This window comes from Phacochoerus africanus, chromosome 1 (assembly GCF_016906955.1).
Source record: "Phacochoerus africanus isolate WHEZ1 chromosome 1, ROS_Pafr_v1, whole genome shotgun sequence".
In the NCBI taxonomy this organism is placed as follows: Eukaryota; Metazoa; Chordata; class Mammalia; order Artiodactyla; family Suidae; genus Phacochoerus; species Phacochoerus africanus.
Window position 1 is genome coordinate 151,715,425 of NC_062544.1, and position 22,758 is coordinate 151,738,182.

Genomic DNA, 22,758 nt, shown 5'->3' on the forward strand with positions numbered 1-22,758 from the left:
AGATCCTATTGCGGGGCTAAGCCTGAAGCTGAGCGTATTGGTCTCTGCTCTCAGGATGTGGACATACACACACTGGCCACATAGGGCCAGGTGTCCAGCCAAAGAGTTGCCATGTACAGAGTGAGCAGCAGGGGGATGGGGCTGGGTGGGTGTGGGTCAGGCTTCCTGGAAGAGGTGAAATCTGAGGTGGGTATTAAGAGGCCAGACGTTTTTGCAGGTGTGGAAGGGGTTGATGGGGCGTTTCCACCTAGGCATCCACAGAGTCATGAGGGTGATCATGTGGTGGAGGGACAAGGACCTGCCGGGGCCTCGGTGAGATGTGGCCATCAGGGCTTCCGCCCTGTCCTCTCATCCCAGAGCCCAGTTCTCTGCACCCAGCCTCCACTCAGTCCGCAGCCTCCAGCCCTTGGCTGTGGGCCTCCTCCCATGCCCACATGCTGACCTAGCCCCGGCCCATGGCAGGTGTTCAGCTCAGAGGGCGCCTGGCAGTGCGTGAGTGAGGCTCTGCAGATCCTTGGGGGCTCAGGCTACATGAAGGACTACCCGTATGAGCGCTTCTTGCGTGACAGCCGTATCCTCCTCATCTTCGAGGTGAGTGCCCCGCCCCCACAGACGCCTCACCAAGGACCATGCTGGCTGCCGCCCACCCATCCCCCAACTTGACCCTCCTCCCCACCCTGCTTGGACCCTGTCCTGCAGGGGAGGAGGCTGAGAGCCGGTCCCCACAGGCCGACTGCCACGGGTCTCTACAGAGTTGCTTGTGTTGGCTGTGGTGGGGCAAGGGAGAGCTTCCCCTGGAGGCTAGATCCTGCCTTTAAAGCCCACTCTGGGTCAGGGCCTCCTCCTCAGAGTGTTGACAGCTCTGCCCAAGGGCGTTCCCAGGACTCCTCTGGCTGTCCATGGAAGGGAGGGGATGGGCAGGGAGACACCTCTGGGGCGCTGGAGGTGTGATTGTGCTGACAGAAGATAACTCCAGAGTGTGGGGGTGGGCAGAGGTGCACCTCCTCACCAAGGGGCTGGGGTCTCAGGAAGCAGGTGCACTTGGCCGTGGAGGTAGAAAGGGTTTTGACCAGGCCTAGGGGAGGGCAGGGGAATGCAGCGTGCTGGCACTTGGTAGATGGAGGGAGCAGCAGTCAGTCCTGTTGGGGGGCTGGACGGGAAGGCGAGTAAGTAGTGGTAGAGGAGCCTGGCTGTGAAGCAGAGCAGTTTGCATCTTACTGTGAGGGTGGAGAAGCTGTAACAAAGTGCAGAGCAGAGAATGGCGAGTGTACATTTGCTCTGGGACGTTCCCCAAGCCTCCCTGGGGGGATGGGCTGCAGAAGTGTGACCAGAGGCCACGCAAGGTTTTAGGATGGATGGGGGGATAGGGAGGCAGCCCCTGGGGCGAGTGTAAAGCTGGGCACCTGGGCGTAGGGTGCTCCCCTACCAAGGGGAAGACCTCACGTGGCCTGTGACCCCCACATGTCCCAGTCCTGGGTCCTCTCCTTCAGAGGACAGCCAGGACGTGGATGCAGTTTCCCTGTCCCCTCCCTGCTGCCCCAGCACTGCTCCTCCCAAGGCCCCTTCCCTTGGCCTGGGTGGGGTGGTCAGAAGGTGTTCAGGAGCTCTGAGAGCCCGGCGGGGGGGGGGGGGGTCCTCGAGTTCAGGGCACTCTGAGGCCTGTAAAGCCATGCAGCCTGGAGACCTCCATACTCGCGCCCCCTTCCTTTCCCATTGGAGCCTCATGGCTGTGGCGCAGCCTGGCTGTGTGGCTTTGGTTCAGCCCCTGCCTCTCTGACTCCCAGCACTGTTGTGCACCATGGGCCTGCCTCCTCGGGTTGGATGACTCACGGGGGTAGGGGCGGTGTCTGGGGATGGCATCAGGGAACAGCTGGCCTCCTGGGCATTGAACCTGACACTAGGGAGCAGCCAGCTGCTCCCATGATAAGCCTGGCCTGGGGTCTGCCCAGCACTCGCTGTGATCTGAGCACCCCCCCCACACTACCCAGGGAACACTGTTTCTCCCCTTAAAATAAGAAACTTGGAGAGAGAAATGACCCACATATAGTGGGCGTAGGAGGTGTTAGGTCCCAGAGGCAGGCCACGGCCATCCGGTCAGCCCCTCCACCCATCCTGTGGAGGCAGTAGCTTGCTTGTCGCCTTGGCCCCCTGCTCACAGCCCTGCTCCTGGCTGCTCTCAAAAGAGTTATCAGGCAGTACCTGGCCTAGCCTCTCACACACATGCACTGCTAGGGCTGCCCTGCTGGGGGCAGCCTTTGACTCAGGGAACACTGCCCACAGGGAACCAACGAGATTCTCCGGATGTACATCGCCCTGACAGGCCTGCAGCACGCCGGGCGCACCCTGACTGCAAGGGTCAAGTAGGTGCCGCTTCCACCGTCCCCTGGGTCCCACGCCTGGCAGAACCGTCCAGCGGCAGCAGGAGGAGGGGGCTGCCTCATCCGGGGACCAGGCCGCGCAGGCTTGCAGTGCTCAGCTCTATCATTGGCTGGCTGGAGGGAGGGGACGGGCCCTGTCCCCTGCCGCACAGTCACACTGCCCCCGTTCCCTGCAGCTCCCACTTCCATGGGGCAGGGAGCTACTTTCAGAACCTGGGCAGTGAGAGGCAACCCCCAAACAGGCAGTGGCTCCAAGGCTGACGCAGGACCAGTGTCTCTTTTCCCAACCCCCATCCTGGGGCAGCAACAGTTGGCGATCCTGCTGGAGCCCAGGCCCTGCAGGGGAGGGTGACCTGGAAGCTGGCCTGACCCAGTCCTCCGTGTCAAAGATGGCTGCTCCCTGAGGGCTGGTGGGGGGAGGGCCTCGTGGGTCTGGAGTAGGGCCTCGTGGGTCTGGAGTCGGCCCTCTGGGTGCATAGTCAGGGAGCTTGGGCACTGATGCCTCAGCTCACAGGGCCGTGGGCTCCCTGCAGGGAGCTGAAACGGGGCAATGTGACCACCGTCATGGAGACCGTTGGCCGGAGGCTTCGGGACTCCCTTGGCCGAACCGTAGACCTGGGGCTGACAGGGAAGCTCGGAGCTGTGCACCCCAGTGTTGCGGTGAGTGGGCCCAGCAGGTGGACATCCCCATCGGTGTCCCCTTCCCAGAAGAGGTGCAACGGGGGTTTTGGGGAGGACTGCTTGATGCCCCGTCTCTGCCCTGTCCGGGTGGAGAAGGGCCCAGCCTGGTAGCAGGGCCTGAGACTGCGGGAGGACCATGCTGAGCAGAGCCCCCTGCCCACAGGACGGTGCCCACAAGCTCGAGGAGAATGTGTACTACTTCGGCCGCACAGTGGAGATGCTGCTGCTTCGCTTTGGCAAGGTACCTGGGGTCAGGGAGATGCGCCAGCATCCAAGTGGGACCAAGCCTAGGAGGGAATCTTGGTCTCCATGGAGGGCTGGGAGACCCCTGCTGGGAGGGCATCTTCTGGGTGCAGAGAGGCTTCTTGGAGCAGGACAGGCAGCCCTACCTGGGCCTGAATCTCAGGACCTGATCTGCAAGGTTCTTGCTGCTGAAGTGACTTTAAGCCCTGGCTTCTGGTCTCAGCCAGGTGTCCGGGACATGGTCTTGTCTTGACTTCTGCCCAGATTTGCACAGAGCCACCGGGAGCCAGCCTCCCACAGCCCGAGGGGAGGGCAGTGCATGAAGCTCAGAGACGGCAAAGGGGCCCAGGGCAGGGCCTGTATGAGGAGGTCCCAGGTGGTGAGTCTCCACCCTGCCCTCTGTTCCCAGACCATCGTGGAGGAGCAGTTGATCTTGAAGCGAGTGGCCAACGTCCTCATCAACCTGTATGGCATGACGGCTGTGCTGTCGCGGGCCACCCGCTCCATCCGCATGGGGCTCCGGAACCATGACCACGAGGTGAGAGCCCCCCGCTTCTCCCCACAGGCAGCTTCCCTGCTGGCTTGTCATGCTGCATTTTAATCAGATGTGGTGGTTGTGGGGGGAGGGGGCTGCTGGGTAAGTCCAGGGTCGTGTCCCCAGAGGGATGAAGGCGAACCTGGAGAGTTGTGGCCGTGTCCAGTGCTCTCAGCTCTGATGGGCAGGTCCTTGCTGCTCAGGACATGAGGCCACTGCCTTTCATCTTCCTGCCTGAGAGAAGAGGGAGGGTGAGTGGCGGGGCCCCACATCCAGCTCCCTCACCCCGTATGTTGGTGGGCAGTGCAGCCTGAGCACCTGCTGTGTACACGCGTGTCTTGATGCACTTTGGTCTGAGGAGCCCGGACCTGCGGCAATTATGATTCCCTCCCACAGAGGGGGAAATGGAGGCTCAGGGAGGTTGAGTGACCTGCCCTGGAGACAGAGTCCCTTTGGCTCAGGCTGGAATCAGAATCTAAGGCCATGGCCTGACTCTGGCCAAGCTGCCTACTTTGGCTGACAGACTGTCTTCAGAGGCTCGGAAGTCAAGCACCGGCGGCGGGGGTGGGGGTGGGGGTGTCCTGAGGCCCAGAGATCTGAGTCCTCAACAGCCACTGCTATGCCTTGGGTCCTGCCAGGTTCTGTTGACCAACATCTTCTGCACGGAAGCCTATCACCAGAATCTCTTCACCTTGTCCCAGCTGGACAAATGTAAGTGGGTGGCTTGGGGACAGGGGGACGGGGCTCCCAGGGCACTGTGCCCACAATGTCTGCACCAAGTGAGGCTGCCAGCAGGAGCGCACACAGCAGGTGCGGCAGGTGTTGGCTTTGGCCTCCTCACTCCTTGCGCCCCATCTGACCCACCCAGGGAGGAGCAGAGGGTTCTGTGCCCTCTGGGCTTTGGCGGCCCCTCTGTGCTGAAGGGCTGTTAGCTCCTGCTATGGTGGCTGCAGCGGAAGGGGAGTTGACAGGCTTGAATTGCTGAGGGGGCCTTTTTATCCCCTCTTCTCCCTGAGGCCCAGAATCACTTCCTGGGGAGGAGCTGTCACCTCTGCACTCCCTCCTAGTAGTGGCCTTATGTGGTTAGAAAAACTGCACAACATAGAAAGGCCACTCTCTTCTCTCCCAGGTTCTCCAGAAAATCTAGACGAACAGATCAAGAAAGTGTCCCAGCAGGTCCTAGAGAAGCGAGCCTACATCTGTGCCCACCCTCTGGACCGGATGTCCTGAAGTGGAAGGACAGTGTCCCCTGCTGCCACCTGCCCCTGGACACGCTCACACTTTCCAGAAGGCAGAGAACTTGGGTCCTTAAAGGCTGACCATTTCTCCAGCCCCTGACCTGGGGGCACTGCTGCCTGACATCCCACCAGACTCCACGCGGCTTCTGGGAGAGTGAGAACTGCTGAGATTCCCTAGCTCAGGGGACACCCTTTGCCACCCCACTCAGGGTGGGACCAGGCTTGTATCACCCCCTCTGTGGCCTGGGCTGGCAGGGACATGTCTCAGGCAGGGTAGCCGCTTCAAGAAGCAGTTCATACATCACCTGGAATCCGTATGTGTCATTCTTTTAAACTAGAAGCAAAATGCACTTAAAATATGTTCAACGAGAACTCTTTAACAAAAGAGAGTGTAAAACGGCACCAATTGTTAGTTTAGCATTTGCCATACTAGGCATGTGTTTCCTCACAGCCAGCCTTTAGCATGTGGCAAGTTGACCCTGAGAGATCCACGCTCTGGTGACAGCTGTGGGGTCAGGAGCCCTTGCCATTGGTCCTTTCCAGGTAAAGTTGCTGGTCTGTGCAAGAGATGCTGCTCCCAGCTGGGCTTTCCTCTTGTTCGTCATGGGGACAAGAGACGTCTTTCAGAAGCACGAGCAGGACTTTGTGTGTCCAGGTCCCAGCATGCTCACCTGGCAGACTTCAGGCTTTGGTCTGGTTCCTGGATGGTCTGTGCTCCAGAAAGCCCATCACAGGCAGCAGCCAGGCTCTCCCCCTCCTCCAGGTAGGATTCTGCCTTGGCTGGGGTGATAGGAACCGGCTCGAGAGCTGTGCTGGTTCTGGGGGTGGGGGCTGAGCCTCTGGCACCTCATCTTCAAAGGTGAGAGTTAATCTTCCACAGGTGGAAGCTTACAAACACAGCGACTTGATGAACAACTTGCCAGCGAAACCCTTAGTTTTTACAGTGTCTTGCTGGCAGGGAGGCACTTTGCACAGAGCAGAGAGCACATGTCTTCTTGCAGTGCGGGGACAGCAGGCCGCGTGGAGCCACGTCTGCAGCAGGTTTTCTGTGTCCAACTGAATGTAAAACATCAGGTCACTGGTTCCATGTCTCCCTTCTCCCCTGCTCTACCGGAGGCTTTCTTTCCTGTGCTGTGTGTAGGGAGGGGAGTCAGGGGAGGCCCATGGACGTGACCGTAATTCTGAGCCTGGGATCCACCAGCAGGTAGCAGGGCACCTGAGCCTGTGCTGAAGGGAGGCAGGGAGATCCAGGCAGGAAACAGACCAAGTCCATGTCCTCCTGTTTCACAGAGCTCCCAGCTCCCTTGGGAGTTGGGCAAGGAAGAAACCCATGGTTTATCCCATCTGACTTCCTAGGGAAGGTGGCTCTGGCCAACCTTGTTGCCAGATAAACTCCTCTTCCTCCCCAAACAAAGGTTCTGGCTCCGATTTCTCTATCAACTTACAAATGATTTTGTGGTTCCCTCCTCATAAACAGAAGGATGAATAGGACTCAGAGGCCAGACTCCTCCCCACACAGAGGGATAGCTTGCAGCGTCTCAAGCTGGACAGACCACTGAAGCCCAGAGCCTCAGTCCCTGGCTATTGGTCAGGCCTCCAGAGGCTGGTTGTGGGCAGCACAGTAGAAGCTCAGCCCTCAGACTTCCTTCCAACACCTCCCTTTAGAGCTAAGAGACCGGCCTGGAGCTGTAAGGGGACCTGCCTGCTGTCACATGGCACATGCCTAATCCAGCTGCAGCTAGAGTCCCAGCGCAGCGTTCTGTGTGAACCTTTATTTCCAGCATGGAGGGTGAGTGTCCACAGCAGAGCACACAGCTGCTGCCTGCCCATGGCACCAGGAGGCCAGCTTCACAGAGGCTGCTGTTACCTGTTCTGGGCTTCGGAGGTGGGGGCAGCTCCAGGAAAGGTGGTGGCTGTGTGTACAGGTCGAAGTCCTGGTGGCGGCGGTCCCAGCACCACCTCTCTCGATGCAGCACTGGCTCCAGCACATTAGCAAACAGTGCCTTTTCCCTCCACTCCTACGTCAGGGAGCAGTGGGTGAGGAGGCGGCCCCTGCGGACCCCACTGAGCCCCCGCCCCTTCCACTAACCTCTGTGGTGGCATCAATGGGCGGCAGCAGCCCCAGGTGAGGGGTCCATTCCATGCTGTGAAGACCCACCACTTGGAATCCATTCGGTGTGAGCCAGGCCTGGCGGGATTTCCTCATGGCTTTTCTCTTCTCTTCCTCTGTATCCTGAGGCTCCACCATGGCTGAGAGGTAGTTCTGGGAGTATGTGAATCTCTTCCTCGGCTCCTGGAAATGAGGGCAGACTCAGTGTGGACGGGCGGGCAGCAGACCTGGATAGGGCTGACTGACCTCAGGTCTCCAGGGGCCTGATGACAGTACCTAATGCAGGATGCATGACCATTAATGTGTAGCAGCCCTGTCAGGGTCACGTCACTGTCCACTTTGACAGAAGCCCTTTTCTGAAGTGGCCAATGCTGGAAGCCTAAACACAGCCTTTCTCTTCTGATTCAGCAGCACTTCACAAGTGACAAACGGCTGCCAAGAGGCCAGAAACCTGCAGAGTGCAGCCACACACACCTGGGCAGGCACTGAGGACCTCTGGGAATCACCTTGGGATATAGAGGGTTCATGTTTGGTGGGAACAAGATGCCTGTCTCATGGTCCCTGAAACCCAGTCTGCTCCCCGCCCCCCCCCCCCCCCCCCCCCCCCCGCACACTGGAGACCGCTGCTGACCTCTAGGAAGCATGGACAGGGAGAAAGGAGCTGGCTGGATCCCCCCCACCTCCTGCTGGGAGTGCAGGCGCTTGGCTGCTCCCCATCCTGGGCCTTACCTTGCCCATCTCTCGATACAGCTCCTTCTTGGCAAGCTCTGCAGAATTCAGGGTTTGGATGCTGTAGTTATAGACAGCATCTTTGGCAGGGGCTGTGATCCTAATCACCTTCACCACTGATTTGGGGGGCTTCTTGATGACCTGGTAGGCCCCTGTGATGTTTTTCTGGAGAAAGACACCAGCCATTACCCATATGAGGCCCACTCACCACCAATTGCCAGTGCATATTCCAACAAGATGATCTCCTGGATGTGGCTGCAGTACAGGTGTCAGTTCTTGAGAGCATCACGGAACCCTGCCAAAGGATCCTCAAGACCATTCTTCATTATCCACAGCGGAGTTCAAAGGACCAGAAACTGGAGGCTTGCCTAGGCACACTGTAAATGGAACACAACACCTGGCAGGTGGAATTTGTGGCTCGGGTGGTCAGAGGTGGGAGATGCTGAAGCTTTTATGGCACATGCGTGAACTGAAGCAGTAAGGACTGCCGTCCTGGACCATGGTCACCTTTCAGTGCTGAGTTCATAGAGTTACCTCTTCCCTCCAGAGCCTAAAAATGGGCTGTTGGTTTCCTTTGTGAATGAAAACAGCAATGAGGGAAGAGACAAAAGATGAAACAAAGGTGCAGGGAAAGGTGGCTGGGACCAAAAAAGGACAGAAAGCAAGAACTGCCACATCTCATAAGTTGTTACATACCATGCACTGTAGCTTGCCCTTCGTTTGCAAAACAACAATTTTTTGCATTAAAGCAAAAACACCTAGCTCAAGATGCTCTTGATTCCTTGTCTTTAGGCCAAGCCCAGCATCTTGACTTCAGAAAATATTTGGAGAATTTCTAAAAGTACAGAGTAATCAAGAGAAGGCTTACATAAACCTGTGATTCATACACAGGGGAGGAACAACTATTTAGGTAACAGGACCCTGTGGTTGGAGCAAGAGAGGCTGGAGGCAGAGACAGCCCAAGGGCCTTGGAATGAGGGGCTGTCCAGGCTCGGGTCTGTTGGGGCCCACATGTAGCTTCATCAGAATGCTTAATATTTTGTCCAGCATTCCTAGTTGTCTCCAGTGGAAGGGCTGCTCTGCCATTAATGAAAGTATAAGTCCCCTGCTCCTTCCAAACTCAGAGCTGGTGAATTATAACCCAGGGAGACAGTGTCCTCCTGTGCTGCTTCTCCCTGAGGCTTTAAGGTTGAAGTTCTGACCAAAAGAGTTCCTCAGTAAAACGAAAACAAAGAACAGTCAACAGTTGTTCAGGATACTGGGTATTCTCTGCTGATGTAGGACTGAGATCTGCTGGGGAATCGGACTCACAGCTCAGTAACTAGTATGTCCAATTAAAAGTTCACAAGTGAAGCCAAACTACTGGAAGGGATGGGACAAAGATATAAGATATATATGATCACCATTCTTAAAAGATAGGTGATAGAGCTATAGAATGAATCAGGGAACTGGGAAATCAGCTTGACATGCTCCCAGAAAGCAGCTCTGAATACCAAGATAAAATTAGAAAACCTGAATTAGGGGATGGAAACGGAAGCACTGACATCCAAAAACTAGAAGTTCCAAAAGGAGGCAGAAGGTGAGAATAGGAAAGTTTGAAGAAATAATGAGTGTCAGAATAGATAAGGGAAATTCCAAGCTTGGACACCCTATTAATGAAACTTAAGGGCAAATCCTGAAAACTTCCAAAGAAGAGTAGGCCACTTGGAAAGAAAACTTAACAGGTTAATGTCAGATTCCACGATAGCAGTACGGTAAATGAGAAGATAAAGAACCCAGAATTTTATATCCAGCCCAAATGACCATTTAATTATGAGGGCATACTCTCAGGGTTACCTTAAGAGGTTTTACACAAATACCTTCCTTTGGGAATATGCTCAGAAGAAATTTCAAAATGGAGAAAACCCAGGAGTATTTGGGCAAAGTTAGCAAGGTATGTCCAGTGTCCTAGTAAAGTTTTGTTTAAAAAGGACCAGAGAAAGTAAAATATGATAACCTTTTAGAAATGCAGTTCTAGAGAATTTTTTCCAAAATGGATGGTGAGTAGTGTACGGAAGAGACAGTAAAAGGATTCTAAGTGTGCTATATATGTTTATAAAGTAAATTATTATAAAACAAGTTCCAGAATTCAGTAGGAATAAAAGTGAATATTGTCTTTCAGATAACCCTGAAATAAAGAGAAAATGTATAACTTTTAATTTTTTTATTTATTTTTATTTTATTTTTTATTTTTTTGTCTTTTTGCCTTTTCTAGGGCTGCTCCTACAGCATATGGAGGTTCCCAGGCTAGAGGCTGAATTGGAGCTGTAGCCTCCGGCCTACGCCAGAGCCATAGCAACTCAGGACTCGAGCCGCCTCTGCGACCTACACCACAGCTCATGGCAACGCCGGATCCTTAACCCACTGAGCAAGGCCAGGGATTGAACCTGCAACCTCATGGTTCCTAGTCAGATTCATTAACCACTGCGCCATGACGGGAACTCCCAAACTTTTTTTTTAATCAGCAGAAGAAAATCTGATCTATACAAAGAAAGCAGGAAAGGAGTAGTTTAAAAGAAAGAAGTAGCCAAAAAAGCCTAATCTAACAGCAGTAACAGTAAATGGGTTAATCTTGCCAACTAAAGAGTCTCAGGTTGGATTTTTTTTTTTTTTGGTAAAACTAACAAAAAGCTGTATATGAAAAACTGCTTTAGATAAAGGGACATAGGTTAACATTAAAGGGAGAATTATGTTAAGCGAAATAGGCACAAAACCATAAGATCTCAGTAGTGGAATCTAAAAAACAAGCCCCCCCCCATAACCCTGAAACCCCAAAACAAACACCCAACAAACTCATAGATACAGAAAAAGAAGAGTGGTGTTTGCAGGCAGGTGAGCAAATAGGTGAAGGAGGTTCAAAGGCAGACTTCCAATTATAAAATTAGTCATGCAATGTAATGTACAGCAGTGGTGACTACAATTAATACCCTTGCTTATTTGAAAGTTTCTAGGAGAATACATCCTAAAAGATCAAGTAAAAAGTGTAACAATGTGATGGATGTTAAGTCGACTTACTGAGGTGATCACTTTGTATTATATACAAATATCAAATGAGGTACCCTTGATACCAATGTAGTGTTATATGTCAGTTCCAGCTCAGCTAAAAAAACACAAAAAATTAGGACATGCCAGGAAACAGGATCAAGTGATGAAAACCAGGAGAAAAGGCAGGCAACAGAAAGAGAACAAAGGAATTCAGATTCTAGAACTATCAGACAAGGATATTAAATAATTATGTTATTAGGAATATAAATGAAAAGGTTGAGGATTTAACCAAATATCTGGAATCTATAGAAAAGTCAAATGAACTCCTAGAATAGAAATAATAATTGTTAAAATTATAATTCATTGGGTGGGTTAACAGGACACTGGACATACAGCAGAAGAAAAGATTAATGAGGAGTTCCCGTCGTGGCGCAGTGGTTAACGAATCCAACTAGGAACCATGAGGTTGCGGGTTCGGTCCCTGCCCTTGCTCAGTGGGTTAACGATCCAGCGTTGCCGTGAGCTGTGGTGTAGGTTGCAGACGCGGCTCAGATCCCGCGTTGCTGTGGCTCTGGCGTAGGCCAGTGGCTACAGCGCCGCCGATGAGACCCCTAGCCTGGGAACTTCCATATGCCGTGGGAGCGGCCCAAGAAATAGCAACAACAACAACAAAAAAAGACAAAAAAAAAAGAAGAAAAGATTAATGAGAAGAATATAGAGTGTTGAAAATATTCAGACTGAAGCACAGAAAGAAAAGGATAGAAGAGTAAAAGTGTGAGATACATAGGTAGTATAAGATATAGGTTATGGTGAAAATATCTAACTTGTCATTAGAATTCCAGAGAGAGAAAAGTGGCTAGAATATGAGAAGGCATAATATCCCAAGAGTAACACTGACCGAAGATTTTTAAAACTTAAGTCATAGATTCAACAGCAAGCTCTGCAAACCCCTATCAAGATAAATACAATGAAAAAAGTGTAGGAACATCATAGTAAAATTGCTGAAAGCCAAAGAAAAAGAAATATTTCAACAGCAGCCAGAGGAAGCACATTATCTTCAAAAGAGCAAGAATAAGACAGCTGACTTCAACAATGGAGGAAAACAATAGAAGTCAGAAGACAATAGAATGACATCTTTAAAGAGTTAAAATAACTGCCAACCTAGCATTCTATCAGGAGAAATCTCACCAGAGAAAAATGATGAATTGAAATACATTAAACACTCATTGTCAAAATACAACACTAAAGCAATGAAAATGAAGGCCACAGACTGGAAAAAAAAATATTTGTAATACATGTAACTGACACCAACTTCATCTGGATTTTTAAAAAACAAAATAGGAGTGGGAAAAACACAATTTCCTTTAAAATGGGGGGGAAATATACATTTGAACAGGCACTTCACAAAAGGAGATATCCAAATAGCCAAAATGTAAGCTGCTCAACATTACAATTCACCAGGGAAAAGCACATTAAAACCAAAATACAACACCAGCGCCTCTCACCTGAGTGGCTAAGATTTTTAAAGACTGGTAAATCCAAGTGTTAGCAAGGCTGCAGCATGAACAGAACCCACGTGTATTTGCTGGTAGGAGTTTAAAATGGTACAGCTACTTTGGAAACGTGGCAGTTAAAAGTTAATGCTTACCCTTTCGCCCAGTAATTCACTCCCAGGTATATGCCCAAGAGGAACAAAGTTACAGGTCCAAAAAGGAAGGTCTGTACAAAAACGTTCATAGCTGTTTTATCCACAATTACCACCCCCCCCACCCCCAAGAAAGTACCTCCTGGATACAACAAACACTAATGTGAATCCATTTGAGAGTAGATAAACCTATACACAATGGAAAACTGCTTAGCAATAAATATGTAGGTAATAATATAAATCTTTCAAAATACATATGTGCAGTAAAAAAAAGCCAATGCAAAGATACATGCTCTATGGTTCCATTAAATGAAGTTCAACAACAAGCAGAACTATGATAAGGTGATAGAACTGAGGACAGGGGTTAATTAACTGGGAAGGGACATGATTACGGAGTGACAGAAATGTTCTGCATCTTGGTTTAAGTAATGGTTTCCTAGGTACATACATAAAGAGGAATGAGGCTGTACACTTAAAATTTGTGCATTTTACTAACTTTAATGTTTACACCTACAAAGTACTACCAGAGATAAAAAGATCAAATCAATAAGATAAAATAGTCCTAAATTTGTATATATCTAAAGCATAACCTTGACACATACAAAGCAAAAGCAGGCACATAAGAGGAGAAAGAAATAAATCTATAATCCTACTTTGAGGTTTTGCCAGACTTTTTCTAATAACTGATAAAAGAAAGACAAACAGGATTTAAAGATAAGGATACAGATTTGGGGAAAAAATTGGCATAGTGGATATAGAACACTACCAGTAACTATAGGATACATGTGTTTTCAGGAACACTGAAACACTTATCAGAATTGACACACCCTGACCCTAAGGCAAATCTCAACAAAAGATAGAAATTATACAGAATCTATTCTCTGATAACAACGGCATTAAGGAAGAACTTAAGAACTAAAGGTATGGATGAATAAGAAATCTGAAAGTGGAGTTCCTGTTGTGGCGCCATGGAAATGAATCCAACTAGGAACCATGAGGTTTGGGGTTCAATCCCTGGCCTCGCTCATTGGGTTAAGGATTCAGCGCTGCTATGAGCTGTGGTATAGGTCGCAGACGCAGCTCAGATCTGGCGTGGCTGTGGCTGTAGCTCCCATTAGACCCCTAGCCTGGGAACCTCCATGTGCCGCGAGTGCGGCCCTAAAAGGACAAAAGACCAAAAAAAAGGAGTTCCCGTCATGGCGCAGTGGTTAACGAGTCTGACTAGGAACCATGAGGTTGCGGGTTCGGTCCCTGCCCTTGCTCAGTGGGTTAAGGATCCGGCGTTGCCATGAGCTGTGGTGTAGGTTGCAGACGCAGCTCGGATCCCGCGTTGCTGTGGCTCTGGCGTAGGCCGGTGGCTACAGCTCCGATGAGACCCGTAGCCTGGGAATCTCCATATGCCGCAGGAGCGGCCCAAGAAATAGCAACAACAACAACAACGACAACAACAAAAAGGAAAAAAAAAAACTGAAAGTACCTGGAAATTAAACAATATTAAATATCCATGGATCAAAAAAGTGGAAATTAAAAATCATTGTTACAACACTATAAAATCAATGATACCTCAATAAAACTTTTAAAAATGAGAAAAATATTTTTAAATGAGTCATCATGAACATACAATGTTTGAAAACTTGGAAGATACACTTAATATCCATGGGATATTGATAACCAAAATGAATATAAGATGGTAAATACCTAAAAATCAGTTATCTAAACATCTGAAGAAGTTAGAGAAAGAACAACTTAGATTGGAAGAATTAATACTGTTAAAACGGCCATACTACCCAAAGCAACTACAGATTTAATGCAATCCCTATCAGATTTCTCATGACATTTTTCACAGAACAAAAAATCCTAAAATTTATATGGAATCATAAAATTTATATGGATCTTTTCCTGAGGGACAAGATCAAATCATAACCGTCCCAGACTTCAGACAATACTACAAAGCTACTCAGAACAGCATAATATTGACACAAAACAGAAATATAGATAAATGGAACAGGATAGAGAGCCTAGAAGTAAACCCACACGCCTAGTTTTGAGAAAGGAGGCAAGGATACAAAATGAGAAAAAGTTTCTATTGTACGTGGTGCTGGGAAAGCTGGACAGCTATATGTAAATCAATGATTAGAACACATTTTCACATCATGCACAAAAATAAACTCAAAATGGCTTAAAGACTTAAACATAAGACATGGTACCACAAAACTCCTAGAAGAGAATATAGGCAAAACATTCTCTGACAAATTGTAGCCGTATTTTCTTAGGTCAGTCTCCCAAAGCAATAGAAGTAAAAGCAAAAATGAACAAATGGGACCTAATCAAACTTGTAATCTTTTACGTGGCAAAGGAAACCACAAACAAAAAGACCACCTATGGACTGGGATAAAATGTTTACAAATGAGATGACTGACAAGAGCTTCATTTTCAAAATATATGAACAACTCACACATTTCAACAACAGAAAAAACAAACAACCCAATTGAAAAACAGGAGTTTCTGTCATGGCTCAGGAGTTAACGAATCTGACTAGCATCCATGAGGATGCAGGTTTGATCTCTGGCCTTGCTCAGTGGGTTAAGGATCTGGCATTGCCATGAGCTGTGGTGTAGGTTGCAGACACAGCTCAGATCCCACATTGCTGTGGCTGTGGTGTAGGCCAGCAGCTACAGCTCTGATTCAACCCCTAGCTTGGAAACCTCCATATGCCACTGGTTCAGCCCTACAAAAAGAAAAAACCAATTGAAAGACAGTCAGAAGATCTAAATAGAAATTTTACCAAAGAAGACATACAGATGCCCAAATAACACATGAAAAAATGTTCAACATGCTAATCATTAGAGAAATTCAAATCAAAACTACAGTAAGGTATCGCCTTACACCAGACAGAATGGCCACCATAAAAAAATCTACAATAAATGCTGGAGAAAGTGTGGAGAAGAGGGAGCCCTCTTATCCTAGGTGGGAATGTAAATTGGTGCTACTATGGAAAACAGTATGGGGGTTCCTCAAAAAAATAAAAATAGGACTACCATATGACAAAGCAGTGCCACTACTGAGCATATATCCAGAGAGAACTCTTATTCAAAAACATACATGTACTCCAAGGTTCATAGAAGCACTATTTACAACAGCCAAGACATGGAAGCAAACTGTGTCCATCAACAGAGGAGTGGATAAGAAGATATGGCACATATATATATATATATACAATGGAATATTGCTCAGCCATAAAAAATGAAATAATGCCATTTTCAGCAACATGGACCTAGAGATTATCATAGTAAGTGAAGTAAGATGACAAATACATGATATCACTTATATATAGAACCTAAAATATGATACCAATGAAATTATTTACAAAACAGATTCACAGACACAAATTTATGGCCACCAAAGGCATTAAGTGGGGGAGGAATAAATTAGCTTGTGATTAGCAGATATATACTACTTTATATAAAATAAATAACAAAGTTCTATCTAGCAAAGGAAATTATACTCTATCTTCCAATAACCTATAATGAAAAAGTATATACACATACATATATGTGTGTGTATATAAATGAATCACTTTGCTCTACACCATACCTTAACACAACATTGTAAATCAACTATACAAAAGCTTAAAAGCATTTTAAAAAATACAAATTAAATCTATAGTTTTTTTAAAAAAGGAAAGTAATAAAAGCAGAAATCAATGAAAGAGAAAGTAAAGGTACAACAGAAATCAAAGCAACAAAGAACATCAGTTCTTTGAAGAGAATATTTCACTCATAAATACAATTTCAACAAATATCTCTGTTACCTAGAAACAGATTCATGCCTAAACAGCAACTCTACTTGATCTGACAGACTGGGCGGTGCATATCATTGAGGAAGGGATGGACTTCTTCACACAGTGTGGGTACCACTGATAATATGAAGGAAATGGAATGAAATTCCTGCCCTCATACAAAAAAAAAAAAAAAAAAAAACAACTCCATATGGACTAAAGATTTAAACGAGATGAACAAAAAGTTAAATCTTGAAGGAAAAAACAGAATAATTTTATGACACTAGGGCAGGAAAAGATTTCTTAAGGTAAAAGATTTAAGTCATAAGGGAAGAAATGGAAAATTTACAAAATGTAAAGTAACTTATAGTCAATTAAAAGACAGCATTAGGAGAGTGAAAAGACAGACACCAGAAGATACTTATGCCATATATAAATGCCATTAGCATAGCATTAAGAACATTAAAACAGGAGTTCCCTTCGTGGCGCAGCAGAAATGAATCCAACTAGGAACCACGAGGTTGCGGGTTCAATCCCTGGCCTTGCTCAGTGGGTTAAGGATCCCACATTGCCATGAGCTGTGGTGTAGGTTGCAGACACAGCTCGGATCCCGCGTTGCTGTGGCTCTGGCATAGGCCGGTGGCTACAGCTCTGATTCGACCCCTAGCCTGGGAACCTCCATATGCTGCAGGAGCAGCCCTAGAAAATGCAAAAAGGCAAAAAAAAAAAAAAAAAGAACATTAAAACAAGACCTAAAATCCAAAGGAAAGAGTTTGTATAAAAGAATATATCAAGTTTATAAAAATATATTCAACTTCACTAGTAAACAGTGGAATGCAAATTAAAACCTTCTTGAGACACTATTACACATTAGATTAGCAATGGTTTAAATCTGACTATAAAGTATTATCCAGACAACTGGAAGTACTACTCAACAATCCTAATCCTAGGTGTGCATTTTATGAAAAAATGTTGCATGTTTTAAATGAAAAGATATGTTAACATGTTTACAATCACATTGTTTAAAATAGCAAAACAAAAGTAACAATACAAATGCTCATAGATATATATATTCCTATATAAACATGGTTGGATGTCATTAACACTTAGCAGAAATGAAAACCACACAAGATTATATACATATGCAGTAAAACTATAGAGAAAAATAAATAAAATTTGGAATAGTGATTTTTTATGGCTAAGAGGTAAGAGTGGGAAATGGCACATGGGAAACTACCAAAATATCGATAATGTTTAATTTTTTAAGTTGGAGAGTGGGTCAAGATATATTGGTTTTGTTATTTTTGATAGTACACACTTACATGTATCTTAATAATATTAACAAAACTATCATTTGTGACAATAGCACAGGGAATAATGAGAAATCCTTGAAAATAATAAATGTGATGTTATTTAGAATTCTAAACTATTAACAGTTGTGACTAACAATGGTCAAAATGAAAGATCACATCAGTGAAATGCAAGATAAAGTGGAATTCAATACCAAAAAAAAAAAAACCCAAAAGGTAGAAATTAAGAGGAAAACATTGTAGTTGAAGGCTCTTTAAGTTAGTCCCCACTTGCACAGATACATATGAACCTGGGATCAAGAGAGTTTTAGAGACTAGAGGGTATCACAGTTTAGCTAAAAAGGAAAACTAATCAGATAGGCATCAGACTTACCTGAGACTCCTGATTCTAGAAAGCAATGGGTTTGGGAGGTGGTGGGGGTAATGGGGATTTGGTTCTATAATCCTCAAAACAGCTCAGCTGCTAGTCAAGTGCAAAGACAGAATGAAGACCTTGGCTCTGCAAACTCTGAGTTTATTGTCCACAAACACTTTCTAAAAGGAAAAAATATATATAACAAATGATGAAGTAGAATAGACCCAAGAAATAGTAGCAAACACAAAAATAAGTGAAAGTTACAATTAGGCAGGAGGACAATAGGACTTGTAGTCCGGTGGAGTAGGGAGTACAGTCCTTTCCTCAAAGAGCAAGGATGAAACAATAGAACTGTCAAAAGCAACCACTTGAAACTGTCCAAAGGCATAGGACAAACAGAAACATTCATTCATAAAATTGGGAGTTCCCACTGTGGCACAGGGAGTTAAGGATCTGTGGTGGTTTGGGTTGGATCCCCACCTGGGCACAGTGGGTTAAAGATCTGGTGTTGCCACAGCTGTGGCTCATATTTGAACCCAGGCCCGGGAACTTCCATATGCTGCAGATGCAGGCAAAAAAGAAAAAAAAATTGTACTGAACAGTAGGAGTTGGTTTCATTCCTGCCACCTCTGTGGTCAGAGCATTGTTCTTTTATGTGAGCAAGTCATGAAAATCAGAGATGCATACTTGATTACAGGCTCACTTGAGTTGGGGTAGAGCTTGAAGAACCCCATGGGTGTAGCCACTGTAAGTAACAATGGCCCTCTCAGAAGCAAAAGGACAGGGGAGGACCAGTGTTCAGTGGGACAGAGGTTGCAATCCTAGATGGGGCAAGCAACAAGCCAGCAGAGTAATCAGAATTTAACAGGAAGATACAGGATATCAGATGGCCTTGGAGGACCTTGATAAGCTCCTCACAGCTCCCTGGCAGACAGGCTGCCTTCACGTGCAGAGGAGCCATAAAGGCAAGTACAAGCTGCAGCAGACTGAGCATGCCCTCCCACACCCGAGAAGATCCAATGGTAAAGGCTGGAACCTGCCTGGCTCAAGGTGTCTGAGCATGACTTCTGACCAGTTGGCTGATCACTAAGTGAGGCAGACCTAGCGCTGACCCCAAGGAAGGCAGGCTTAAAAATAAAAACAACTTGGACTGCCCTGGTTCTTCAGCAGACTAAGGATCAGGCATTGTCACTGCTGCAGTTCAGGTCACTGCTGTGGCGGGGTTCGATCCCTGGCCCCAGAACTTCTGCATGTTGTGGGCATGACCAAAAATAAATAAATAAAAACCATCTAAAATCCAGCAGAGCTATCACCAGCCACACCCCCATGAGGAGACAGATTAAGTACAGGCAAGTTACGCAGTAAACAATAACCACCCCTCCCCACCAGGGGGAGAAAGTCAGACTCCAAAGTTGTTGCAAGGTATTTTAGATGACCAACTTTTGAATAAAAAATAGGGAGTGTGAAAAGAAATAGGAAAATGTAGACAATCAATCTTTGGTTACTAAGCCAACCTGCAGTAATCAGGTCCAGCAGGTTGGCTTAGTAACCAAAGATGTCAAAGAAGCTATTATGAAAAAAAAACTAAAAGAAATTATTCTAAAACTTCAAAGAAAGTATACAATGATTAAATAAATAGACAATATTAGTAAAGAGATTATTTTTAAGAGATAAATGAAAATTCTGGAGTTAGAACATATAGTAACTGAAATGCAAAATTCACGAGAGGGACTCAATAGCAGATTTGAGCCAACAAAGAATTGGAATTGAAAATAGGTCAACAGAAGTTACCCAATCTGAAGAAACAAAGTTTTTAAAAAACCTCAGGAGTTCCCTAGTGGCCTAGAAGTTAAGAATCTGGCACTATTGGCTATGGTGTGGGTTTGATCCCTGGCCCAGGGACTTCCACATGTCGTGGGCATGGCCAAAAACATGTAGGACATCATCCAGTGAAACAACACACACGAAATAGGAGAGGGGGAAGAGAGAAGGAGGAACAGAAAAAAAAGAATTTGAAGAAATGGTGACCCAGAATGTTAATCTACCAATCTAGGAAGCTCAGTGAATCCCAAGTTGGATAAATATAAAGAAATCCACATCTGGGCATATCAAACAGTTGAAAGAAAAAGATAATAAGAAAACCTTGGAAGTAGCAAATCTCAGGAATAGCAAGGAAAAAAGCCCACTGTGTACAGGGGAACAAAAATACGATGAATGGCTAAATACTTGTCAGATTCAATAGAGACCAAAAGCTGGTGTAATGGTATTTTCAAAGTGGTGAAAGGAAAAAAAAAAGTGTAAACCAAAGAGTCTGTATTAAGCAAAACACCCTTCAAAAATGAAGGTGAAATAAAGATATCTCTGACAGTATAAAACTGACAGAACACTGTAAACCAACTATAATGGAAAAAATAAAAATCATTTCAAAAGAGATATTCTCTGATAAAGACAAGACTTATTGGCAGTGAGCTGCCTTACTAGGTGTACTAAAGGAGGGCCTTTAAAATCTGGCAAAAAGACACCAGATGGTAACTAGAATCTACAGAATGAAATCTCACTGGAAAAGATAAATATGTGGGTAAATATAAAACAAAATATAAATATATTTTTCCTTTCTCTACTTTTAAAAGATATGACTGCATAAAATAATTGTAGCATTATATTTTGGGGGTTATTACATATATAGATTTAATATGATAATAATAGCACAAAGGAGGGGAAGAAAATGGAAATGTTCTATATTGTAGAACAGTTTCTACTTTACCCAAATTAAGTCAGTAATAATCTTAAGTAGGTTATGGTAAATTAAGAAGCACATTACAGAAAAAAAAACTAGAGAAACCAAGAAATAACTTTTTTAAAGACAAAAACCAATAACCAATAAAAATATTAAAACTCTACACTAAAAATATCTGTTCAACACAAAAGGAGGCAGTCAAGGAGCAACAGAAGAACAAAATCAACATGAAATATACAGAAAAAACCTAGGAGACATGATTCCTACCATATCAATAATTATTGTATACATAACAATCAAAAAGCAGAAAGTGTTGGAATGCATTTAAAAATAAAAGAAAGGATTCAACTATATGCTCTCCAAAGGACACACTTTATTTTTATATATTTATTTTTTTAGGACCGCACCTATGGCATATGGAAGTTCCCAGGCTAGGGGGTCTAAAATGGAGCCACAGCCACCAGCCTACACCACAGCCACAGCAACAGGGGATCCAAGCCATGTCTGCGACATACACCACAACTCACAGCAACGCCAGATCCTTAACCCACTATGTGAGACCAGGGATAGAACCCACATCCTCATGGATACTAGTCGAGTTCATTTCCGCTGAGCCGCAATGGGAACTCTAGGACACACTTTAGCATCAAAGACACAAACACTTTCAAAGTAAAAGGGTGGGGGAAAATGAAAAACACAGACAAGAGCTGCGGCGGGAACATTAACATAAGACAGATTGGTCTTTAAGACAAGAAACGTTACTAGAAACAAAGACGGGTATTCTGCAATGATTAAAGGGTTGATTCATCAGGAAGCCTTCATAATTATAAACACAGACGTACCAAATACAATAAGATAAAAAGACAGCCTTGAAAGAAGAAATAGAAAGTTCAACCACTAATGGGGACTGCCTCTTATATGACACTCCTCTCAACATCAAAGGAATACATACTCCTTTCAGGCCCAAGGGCAGAGCATATGCTATGCCATGAAACAAACTGCAATACATTCATAGGACAGAAATCATGCAAAATACTTCTCCAGTCACAACAAAATTTAATTAAAAATTGTCAACAGAAAGACATCTGATAAATCTCCAAATATCTGAATATTAAGCAACACAATTCCAAATACCACAATGGGAATTATAAAGTATTTTGTGGTAAATGAAAAATGGATATTCAACTTTCCAAATTTATGGGTTGCAGCTAAAGTAGTATTTAGAGGAAATTTCGTAGCTGAAATACATATATGAAAGAAGATAAATAAAAAAATTAACCTTTCTCAAGAACTAGAGATACAAATTAAATCCAAAGTAGCAGAAGGAAGAGAGTTATAATACAGTTTAGAGCAGAAATAGATTAACTAGAAAATAGAAAAGCAAAGGGAAATAATGAACTCCAAAACTGGTTCTTTGAAAAAAACAATACTGACAAACCTTAGCTAGAATGAACAAAAAAAAAGACACAAATCAGTAAGATCAGAAATGAGGAGATATTCCACTGATTTACCAAAATGTAAAGGATTAAAGGAGTATACTCTTGAAAACTATGAATAACTATATGCCAAAAAGACTAGATGAAATGAAAGAAAAATACCTAGAAAGATGCAAATTACCAAACCTGTCTTAGGAAGATACAAATATCTGAATAAACTTATAATAAGTGAGAGATCAAACAGTAATTTGAAATTTCTCCCAGAGTTCCCTTCGTGGTGCAGCAGAAACGAATCCGACTAGGAACCATGAGGTTGTAGGTTCAATCCCTGGCCTTGATCAATGGGTTAAGGATCTGAAGTTGCCATGAGGGTCACAGACTCAGCTTGCATTCTGCATTGCTGTGGCTGTGGCAGAGGCTGGCAGCTATAGCTCTGATTCAACCCCTAGCCTGGGAACCTCCGCATACTGCTAGTGCAGCTTTAAAAGAAAAAAAAAAGCAAACAAACAAACAAAAAATACAATAAAATTTTAAAATTTTCCTAAGACAAGCTCAGGCT

The 22,758-nt window shown here is 45.6% G+C and overlaps 2 protein-coding genes across 7 annotated transcripts in view; one reads left to right on the forward strand and one right to left on the reverse strand.

The window, feature by feature from the left end:
- ACAD9 (acyl-CoA dehydrogenase family member 9) overlaps positions 1 to 5,379 on the forward strand; it is a 45,168-nt gene extending 39,789 nt beyond the window's left edge. The window contains exons 12-18 of the mRNA XM_047782127.1: positions 463 to 591; positions 2,281 to 2,360; positions 2,912 to 3,038; positions 3,223 to 3,300; positions 3,712 to 3,840; positions 4,476 to 4,548; positions 4,967 to 5,379. Coding sequence (XP_047638083.1) covers positions 463 to 591; positions 2,281 to 2,360; positions 2,912 to 3,038; positions 3,223 to 3,300; positions 3,712 to 3,840; positions 4,476 to 4,548; positions 4,967 to 5,067 — 717 coding nt within the window. The 3' untranslated portion in view covers positions 5,068 to 5,379. The remainder of the gene's footprint in view (positions 1 to 462; positions 592 to 2,280; positions 2,361 to 2,911; positions 3,039 to 3,222; positions 3,301 to 3,711; positions 3,841 to 4,475; positions 4,549 to 4,966) is intronic.
- The window catches only part of CFAP92 (cilia and flagella associated protein 92 (putative)), a 62,595-nt gene continuing 43,712 nt past the window's right edge, over positions 3,876 to 22,758 (reverse strand). For 2 of the 6 annotated variants that reach the window (XM_047782073.1, XM_047782083.1), the window contains exons 9-11: positions 7,915 to 8,079; positions 7,165 to 7,368; positions 6,037 to 7,093 (exon numbers count right to left, since the gene is read on the reverse strand). In XM_047782073.1, the coding sequence (XP_047638029.1) occupies positions 6,743 to 7,093; positions 7,165 to 7,368; positions 7,915 to 8,079 (720 nt within the window). In that variant the 3' untranslated portion in view covers positions 6,037 to 6,742. Of the gene's footprint in view, positions 4,072 to 5,441; positions 7,094 to 7,164; positions 7,369 to 7,914; positions 8,080 to 22,758 lie in introns of those variants that run through there. The other 4 variants (XR_007135132.1, XM_047782104.1, XM_047782091.1 and 1 more) reach the window with 4 other exon arrangements.